Below are 9233 nucleotides of genomic sequence, written 5' to 3'. Positions count from 1 at the left end.
GGTCTGTGGGGTTCCTATGGGGTCTGTGGGGTCCCTATGGTGCCGCGGTGGGATGGGGGCTCCGGAGACAGGCAGCTCTATGAGCTGGCGGCTTTCCTCAAGAGTGAGACCTATGGGGTCCCTATGGGGTCTGTGGGGTCCCTATGGGGTCTGTGGGGTCCCTATGGGGTCTGTGGGGTTCCTATGGGGTCCCTATGGGGTCTGTGGGGTCCCTATGGGGTCTGTGGGGTCCCTATGGGGTCCCTATGGGGTCTGTGGTGTGTCTGTGGGGTCTGTGGGGTCCCTATGGGGTCTGTGGGGTCTGTGGGGTTCCTATGGGGTCTGTGGGGTCTGTGGGGTCCCTATGGGGTCTGTGGGGTCTGTGGGGTCCCTATGGGGTCTGTGGGGTCCCTATGGGGTCCCTATGGGGTCTGTGGGGTTCCTATGGGGTCTGTGGTGTCCCTATGGTGCCGCGGTGGGACGGGGGCTCCGGAGACAGGCAGCTCTATGAGCTGGCGGCTTTCCTCAAGAGTGAGACCTGGGGGGGCCTATGGTGTCTGTGGGGTCCCTATGGGGTCTGTGGGGTCCCTATGGTGTCCCTATGGTGCCTGTGGTGCCCACGCTCTCTGTCCCCGCAGCCATTGCTCTCAGTGGGGTCCCTATGGTGTCTGTGGTGTCCCTATGGGGTCCCTATGGTGTCTGTGGTGTCCCTATGGTGTCTATGGTGCCCACACCCTCTGTCCCCGCAGCCATAGCTCTCAGTGGGGTCCCTATGGTGTCTATGGTGTCCCTATGGTGTCTATGGTGCCCACACCCTCTGTCCCCGCAGCCATAGCTCTCAGTGGGGTCCCTATGGTGTCTATGGTGCCCACGCTCTCTGTCCCCACAGCCATAGCTCTCAGTGGGGTCCCTATGGGGTCTCTATGGTGTCTATGGTGCCCACACCCTCTCTCCCCGCAGCCATAGCTCTCAGTGGGGTCCCTATGGTGTCTGTGTTGCTCTCTCCCCGCAGCCATAGCTCTCAGTGGGGTCCCTATGGTGTCCCTATGGTGTCTGTGTTGCTCTCTGTCCCCGCAGCCATAGCTCTCAGTGGTGTCCCTATGGTGTCCCTATGGTGTCAGTGTTGCTCTCTCCCCGCAGCCATAGCTCTCAGTGGGGTCCCTATGGTGTCTGTGGTATCCCTATGGTGTCTCTATGGTGTCAGTGTTGCTCTCTGTCCCTGCAGCCATAGCTCTCAGTGGGGTCCCTATGGTGTCCCTATGGTGTCTGTGTTGCTCTCTCTCCCCTCAGCCATAGCTCTCAGTGGGGTCCCTATGGTGTCCCTATGGTGTCTATGGGGTCTCTATGGTGTCTGTGTTGCTCTCTGTCCCCACAGCCATTGCTCTCAGTGGGGTCCCTATGGTGTCTGTGGTGTCCCTATGGTGTCTGTGGTGTCCCTATGGTGTCCCTATGGTGTCAGTGTTGCTCTCTGTCCCCGCAGCCATAGCTCTCAGTGGGGTCTCTATGGTGTCTGTGTTACCCACACCCTCTGTCCCCACAGCCATAGCTCTCAGTGGGGTCCCTATGGTGTCCCTATGGTGTCTGTGTTGCTCTCTGTCCCCGCAGCCATAGCTCTCAGTGGGGTCCCTGACGTGCGCCCGGTTCTGGAGCACTATGCGCTGGAGGAGGATCCGTTGGCAGCTTTCAGGCGGCGCCGGACGCAGCTGGAGGAGGTTGGAGGCTCTGGGGGTACCGGGGGGGGGGGGTTTGGTGCTGGTACCGGGGGGGGTTCGGTGCTGGTGTCAGTGCTGGTGTTGGTACTGGTGCTGTTACCGGTCCCAGTGCTGTTACTGGTCCCAGTGCCGGTACTGGTGCTGTTACTGGTGCTGTTACTGGTGCTGTTACTGGTCCCAGTGCTGTTACTGGTCCCAGTGCCGGTACTGGTGCTGTTACTGGTGCTGTTACTGGTGCTGTTACTGGTCCCAGTGCTGTTACTGGTGCTGTTACTGGTGCTGTTACTGGTGCTGTTACTGGTCCCAGTGCCGGTACTGGTGCTGTTACTGGTGCTGTTACTGGTTCCCAGTCCCGTTACTGGTGCTGTTACCGGTCCCAGTGCTGTTACTGGTCCCAGTGCCGGTACTGGTGCTGTTACTGGTGCTGTTACTGGTGCTGTTACTGGTCCCAGTGCTGTTACTGGTGCTGTTACTGGTGCTGTTACTGGTGCTGTTACTGGTCCCAGTGCCGGTACTGGTGCTGTTACTGGTGCTGTTACTGGTTCCCAGTCCCGTTACTGGTGCTGTTACTGGTCCCAGTCCCAGTGCCGGTGCTGTTACCGGTCCCAGTCCCGTTACTGGTGCTGTTACTGGTCCCAGTCCCGTTACTGGTGCTGTTACTGGTCCCAGTCCCGTTACTGGTGCTGTTACTGGTTCCCAGTCCCGTTACTGGTGCTGTTACCGGTCCCAGTCCCAGTCCCGGTGCTGTTACTGGTCCCAGTCCCGGTACTGGTGCTGTTACTGGTCCCAGTCCCGGTACTGGTGCTGTTACTGGTCCCAGTCCCGGTACTGGTGCTGTTACTGGTTCCCAGTGCTGTTACTGGTGCTGTTACTGGTCCCAGTCCCGTTACTGGTGCTGTTACTGGTTCCCAGTGCTGTTACTGGTGCTGTTACTGGTCCCAGTGCTGTTACTGGTGCTGTTACTGGTCCCAGTCCCGTTACTGGTGCTCACTGGTTCCCAGTCCCGTTACTGGTGCTGTTACTGGTCCCAGTCCCGGTACTGGTGCTGTTACTGGTCCCAGTGCTGTTACTGGTCCCAGTCCCGGTGCTGTTACCGGTCCCAGTCCCGTTACTGGTGCTCACTGGTTCCCTGTCCCGGTGCAGTTACTGGTCCCAGTCCCGTTACTGGTGCTGTTACCGGTTCCCAGTCCCGTTACTGGTGCTGTTACTGGTTCCCAGTCCCGTTACTGGTGCTCACTGGTTCCCAGTCCCGTTACTGGTGCTGTTACTGGTTCCCAGTCCCGTTACTGGTGCTCACTGGTTCCCTGTCCCAGTCCCGGTGCTGTTACCGGTCCCAGTGCCGGTACCAGTACTGTTACTGGTGCAGTTACTGGTCCCAGTGCTGTTACTGGTGCTGTTACTGGTGCTGTTACTGGTTCCAGTGCTGTTACTGGTTCCTGTCCCCGCAGGAGGAGCAGCAGCGCCGGCAGGAGCTGGCTCAGGGCAAGAAGCCTCCCCCGGGTCTGTCCCTGGGCTCGTGGGCAGGGCGGCTCTGGGGGCGCTCCCGGCAGCAGTGATGACGTCGGTGATGACGTCAGAGTGACGTCAGAGCGGAGCAGCCCCCCCCGGGGGGGGGGGGGGGGATGGAGAACATGGGGGGGGGTTGGGGGTGAATAAAGGGGAGATGTGGAGCTCAGTGCCTGGTGCTGACTGAGGGGGCGGGGCTTGGGTCAAGGGGGCGGGGTTAGAGCTAAGGGGGCGGGGCTTGGGTCAAGGGGGCGGGGTTTGGCTCTAGATAGGGGGTGTTGGGGGGGGGGTGGGCTCAGACCCCCGGTGCGGCCATGGCTGTGGGGCTGGTGTTTGCCTTCCTCTGCCTCCTCCTCCTCCCTGCGGTGAGGCCGGGGGGGGTCAGGGGGGTCTGTGGGTGCTATGGGGGGTCTGTGGGTGCTGAGGGGGGGTCTATGGGTGCTATGGGGTCGGTCTGTGGGTGCTATGGGGTCGGTCTATGGGTGCTATGGGGGGGTCTGTGGGTGCTATGGGGGGTCTGTGGGTGCTGAGGGGGGGTCTGTGGGTGCTATGGGGGTGTCTGTGGGTGCTATGGGGTCGGTCTGTGGGTGCTATGGGGTCGGTCTGTGGGTGCTATGGGGGGTCTGTGGGTGCTGGGGGGGGGTCTGTGGGTGCTGGGGGGGGTCTGTGGGTGCTATGGGGGGTCTGTGGGTGCTGGGGGGGGGTCTATGGGTGCTATGGGGGGTCTGTGGGTGCTATGAGGGGGTCTGTGGGTGCTGGGGGGGGTCTGTGGGTGCTATGGGGGGTCTGTGGGTGCTGGGGGGGGTCTGTGGGTGCTATGGGGGGTCTGTGGGTGCTGGGGGGGCCTGTGGGTGCTATGGGGTCAGTCTGTGGGTGCTATGGGGTCAGTCTGTGGGTGCTATGGGGTCGGTCTGTGGGTGCTATGGGGTCGGTCTGTGGGTGCTGGGGGGGGGTCTGTGGGTTCTATGGGGGGGTCTGTGGGTGCTGGAGGGGGTCTGTGGGTGCTATGGGGGGGTCTGTGGGTGCTGTGGGGTCGGTCTATGGGTGCTATAGGGTCGGTCTATGGGTGCTATGGGGTCGGTCTATGGGTGCTATACGGGGGCTCTCCGGGGGGGTCTCCCTCAGGTCTGCCCCATGGCAGTGCTGGAGCTCCGGGTGCTGTCTGCACGGGGGGGCGGGGGGGGGCCCCTCGGGTTCCGCCTCTGCCTGCGCCCCCCCGGGGGGGGCGGCTGCTCCATGGGGGTCACCCACAGCCCCCCCGGGCCCCCCCCGCGCCCCGGAGCCCCCCGGACCCTGCGACTGCCCCTCACATACCCCTGGCCGGTGAGAACCCCCCCCCCATTGAGACCCCCATTGAGACCCCCATTGTGACCCCCATTGTGACCCCCATTGAGACCCCTATTGAGACCCCCATTGTGACCCCCATTGAGATCCCCATTGTGACCCCCATTGACACCCCCATTGTGACCACCATTGTGACCCCCATTGTGACCCCCATTGAGACCCCCATTGAGACCCCCATTGTGACCCCCATTGAGACCCCCATTGAGCCCCCCATTGAGACCCCCATTGAGACCCCCATTGAGACCCCCATTGTGACCCCCATTGAGACCCCCATTGTGACCCCCATTGTGACCCCCATTGAGACCCCCATTGAGACCCCCATTGAGACCCCCATTGTGACCCCCATTGAGACCCCCATTGAGACCCCCATTGTGACCCCCATTGAGACCCCCATTGAGACCCCCATTGAGACCCCCATTGACACCCCCATTGTGACCCCCATTGTGACCCCCATTGAGACCCCCATTGAGACCCCCATTGTGACCCCCATTGAGACCCCCATTGTGACCCCCATTGAGACCCCCATTGTGACCCCCATTGTGACCCCCCATTGTGACCCCCATTGTGACCCCCATTGAGACCCCCATTGAGACCCCCATTGAGACCCCCATTGAGACCCCCCCATTGCCCCCCCAGGGCACCGTGTCCCTCATCATCGAGTCCTGGCGCCTGGAGGAGGCCGAAGGCTCCGGGGGTGAGGGGGGAGGCAAATGGGGGGGTCACAGCAAAGGGGGGTCTGTAGGTGCTATGGGGGTGTCTATGGGAGGGTGTATGGGTGTCTATGGGGTGTCTGTGGGTCCTCTGGGGGTCCATGTGTGTCTATGGGGTGTCTAAGGGGTGTGTATGTGTGTCCATGGAGTGTCTATGGGGCTCTATGGGATGTCTATTGGGTGTCCATGGAGTGTCTATGGGGCTCTATGGGTGTCTATGGGGCTCTATGGGATGTCTATTGGGTGTCTATGTGTGTCTATGGGGCTCTATGGGTGTCTATGGGGTGTCTATGGGGCTCTATGGGGCTCTATGGGTGTCTATGGGGCTCTATGTGTGTCTATGGGGCTCTATGGGGTGTCTATGGGGCTCTATGGGTGTCTATGGGGTGTCTATGGGGCTCTATGTGTGTCTATGGGGCTCTATGGGGTGTCTATGGGGCTCTATGGGTGTCTATGGGGTGTCTATGGGGCTCTATGGGTGTCTATGGGGTGTCTCTGGGGCTCTATGGGGTGTCTATGGGGCTCTATGGGGCTCTATGGGGCTCTATGGGGCTCTATGTGTGGCTATGGGGCTCACTGTGCCCTGCCCCCCCCAGCCCCCCGGCGCCGCCTCCTGTCCCGGGTCATGACCCGGCAGCGCCTGTCCCCGGGGGGTCCGTGGCGGGGGGGGGCGGGGGGGGGGCTCCGCTTCGGGATGCGCCTGCGCTGCCGCCCCTCCCCCCCCAGCACCGCCTGCGGAGGCCCCGCCCCCCCCCGCTGCCGGAGCCCCGCCCACCGTGAGTGCCCACCCCCCCACCCCCCCCCTTTAGGGACCCCCCTCATTGGGGTCCCATGGGTCTGGGGGGTCCTGACCCCCCCCCCCCCTTTGGGGACCCCCCTCATTGGGTCCCATGGGTCTGGGGGGTCCTGACCCCCCCCCCCTCCGTTGGGGACCCCCCTCATTGGGTCCCATGGGTCTGGGGTGCCCTGCCCCCCCCCCCCCGTGGGGACCCCCCTCATTGGGGTCTCACGGGTCTGGGGGGTCCTGACCCCCCCCCCTCCGTTGGGGACCCCCCTCATTGGGTCCCATGGGTCTGGGGGGGCCCTAACCCACCCCCCTCCGTTGGGGACCCCCCCTCATTGGGTCTCATGGGTCTGGGGGGGCCCTGACCCCCCCCCCCCTTTGGGGACCCCCCCCCCTCATTGGGGTCCCATGGGTCTGGGGGGTGCTGACCCCCCCCCCCTTTGGGGACCCCCCTCATTGCGGTCTCACGGGTCTGGGGGGGCCCTGACCCACCCCCCCCATCCCCAGGTGGGTGTCGGGATCCCTGCGCCCCCCCCCGAAGGCAGCGCCTGCAGCAATGGGGGACCCTGCAAGGTGAGTGACCCCCCCCGGCCCCATTGACACCCCCCCGGGGCCCCATTGACACCCCCGGGGCCCCATTGACACCACAGGGACCCCATTGACCCCCCCCGGGGCCCCATTGACACCCCCGGGGCCCCATTGACACCACAGGGACCCCATTGACACCACAGGGACCCCATTGACCCCCCCCCCGGGGCCCCATTGACACCACAGGGACCCCATTGACACCACAGGGACCCCATTGACCCCCCCCCTGCAGGGTCACGGCAGCGCCTCCCCAGGGCCCCATTGTGACAGCCTGAGCCCGGACCGGGCACTGGGACCGGGAGCACCGACGGCACCGACGGCACTGGGAGCACTGGGAGCACCGGGAATGGCACCGGGAGCACTGGGAGAGGCACTGGGAGCACTGGGAGAGGCACCGGGAGCACTGGGAGAGGCACTGGGAGCACTGGGAGAGGCACCGGGAATGGCACCGGGAGCCCCAGTGATGGATCCGGGAGCAGCACCGGGAGCACTGGGAGCAGCACCAGGAGCAGCACCGGGAGCCCCAGTGATGGATCCGGTAGCACCGGTAGCACCGGCAGCAGCACCGGTAGCACCGGTAGCACTGGGAGCATTGGGAGCAGCACCGGTAGCACCGGTAGCACCAGTAGCACCGGCAGCACCGGCAGCAGCACCAGTAGCACCAGCAGCACCAGCAGCACCAGTAGCACCAGTAGCACCAGCAGCACCAGTAGCACCAGTAGCACCAGTAGCACCAGCAGCACCAGTAGCACCAGTAGCCCCAGTGCTGGATCCGGTAGCACTGGGAGCATTGGTAGCACCAGCAGCACCAGTAGCACCGGTAGCCCCGGGATCAGCACCGGTTATACCGGTAGCCCCAGTGCTGGATCCGGTAGCACCGGTAGCCCCGGCAGTAGCTCCGGTAGCCCCAGTGCTGGATCCGGTAGCTCCGTTCTCGGCCCCTCCGGCCCCGGAGCCCTCCCCCTGCTCCCTCGGGCCCTGCTTTAACGGCGGCGCCTGCGCCCCCAGCGGCGGCAGCTTCAGCTGCAGGTGTCCCCCAGGCTTCCGGGGAGCCAACTGCGAGCGGAGGAGCGACGGGTGCGGCCTGGACACGTGTATGAACGGTGAGGGTCATACATGTATGTTACATGTATGTTACATGTGTGTGCATGTGTGTGAGCGACGGGTGCGCCATGGAACCCTGCATGAATGGTGGGTACATGTATGTTACATGTATGTTACATGTGTTACATGTGTGAGCGACGGGTGTGCCATGGAACCGTGTATGAACGGTGAGGGTCATACATGTGTGTTACATGTATGTTACATGTATGTTACATGTGTGTGAGCGACGGGTGCGCCATGGAACCCTGCATGAATGGTGAGTGTCATACATGTGTGTTACATGTGTGTTACATGTGTTACATGTATGTTACATGTGTGTGCATGTGATACATGTGTGTGAGCGACGGGTGCGCCATGGAACCCTGCATGAATGGTGAGGGTCATACATGTGTGTTACATGTGTGTTACATGTATGTTACATGTGTGTTATATGTATGTTATATGTGTGTTATATGTGTGTGAGCGACGGGTGCGGCCTGGACACGTGTATGAACGGTGAGGGTCATACATGTGTGTTACATGTATGTTACATGTGATGTACATGTGTGTTACATGTGTGTTACATGTGTGTTACATGTGTGTGAGCGACGGGTGCGGCCTGGAGACCTGTATGAACGGTCAGTACATGTATGTTACATGTGTTACATGTGTGAGCGACGGGTGCGGCCTGGAACCGTGTATGAATGGTGAGTGATATACATGTGTGTTACATGTATGTCACATGTATGTTACATGTATGTTACAGGCGGTCAGTGCCGCTCCGTGCCCGGTGCCCCCCCCCTGCCGCTGCCGTCCGGGGTTCATTGGCCGTCGGTGTGATGTGTTATGTGTTACATGTATGTTACATGTATGTTACATGTATGTTACACGTGTGTTCCACAGGGGGTCAGTGCCGCTCGGTGCCCGGTGCCCCCCCCCTCTGCCGCTGCCGTCCGGGGTTCATTGGCCGTCGGTGTGATGTGTTATGTGTTACATGTTACATGTATGTTACATGTATGTTACATGTATGTTACAGGCGGTCAGTGCCGCTCGGTGCCCGGTGCCCCCCCCCTCTGCCGCTGCCGTCCGGGGTTCATTGGCCGTCGGTGTGATGTGTTATGTGTTACATGTATGTTACATGTATGTCACATGTATGTTACATGTATGTTACATGTATGTTACACGTGTGTTCCGCAGGGGGTCAGTGCCAGTCCGTGCCCGGTGCCCCCCCCCCCGCCGCTGCCGTCCGGGGTTCATTGGCCGTCGGTGTGATGTGTTATGTGTTACATGTATGTCACATGTATGTTACACGTATGTTACATGTATGTTACATGTATGTTACAGGGGGTCAGTGCCGCTCGGTGCCCGGTGCCCCCCCCCTCTGCCGCTGCCGTCCGGGGTTCATTGGCCGTCGGTGTGATGTGTTATGTGTTACATGTGTCACACGTGTGTTACATGTATGTCACATGTATGTCACATGTATGTTACAGGCGGTCAGTGCCGCTCGGTGCCCGGTGCCCCCCCCCT

At 61.9% G+C, this 9233-nt stretch overlaps 1 protein-coding gene and 2 long non-coding RNA genes across 3 annotated transcripts; all 3 read left to right on the top strand.

Annotated features, from left to right (window-relative positions):
- Positions 1-409: 409 nt before the first annotated feature.
- TIMM50 (translocase of inner mitochondrial membrane 50) lies at positions 410-3295 on the top strand. The gene is made up of 3 exons (XM_034072181.1): positions 410-510; positions 1585-1691; positions 3140-3295. The coding sequence occupies exons 1-3, from the start codon at positions 444-446 to the stop codon at positions 3245-3247; spliced, it is 282 nt and encodes a 93-aa protein (XP_033928072.1). The 5' UTR covers positions 410-443; the 3' UTR covers positions 3248-3295.
- Positions 3296-4464: 1169 nt separating this feature from the next.
- Positions 4465-5902, top strand: LOC117437644 (uncharacterized). Its single transcript, XR_004550482.1, has 3 exons — positions 4465-4520; positions 5178-5235; positions 5848-5902. It is a non-coding gene; the product is annotated as an uncharacterized lncRNA (long non-coding RNA).
- Positions 5903-5995: 93 nt separating this feature from the next.
- Positions 5996-7013, top strand: LOC117437643 (uncharacterized). Its single transcript, XR_004550481.1, has 3 exons — positions 5996-6027; positions 6543-6608; positions 6856-7013. It is a non-coding gene; the product is annotated as an uncharacterized lncRNA (long non-coding RNA).
- Positions 7014-9233: the final 2220 nt, after the last annotated feature.

This window comes from Melopsittacus undulatus, chromosome 24, assembly GCF_012275295.1.
Source record: "Melopsittacus undulatus isolate bMelUnd1 chromosome 24, bMelUnd1.mat.Z, whole genome shotgun sequence".
Taxonomy (NCBI): Eukaryota; Metazoa; Chordata; class Aves; order Psittaciformes; family Psittaculidae; genus Melopsittacus; species Melopsittacus undulatus.
This window is presented reverse-complemented; position numbering and strand designations above follow the sequence as displayed.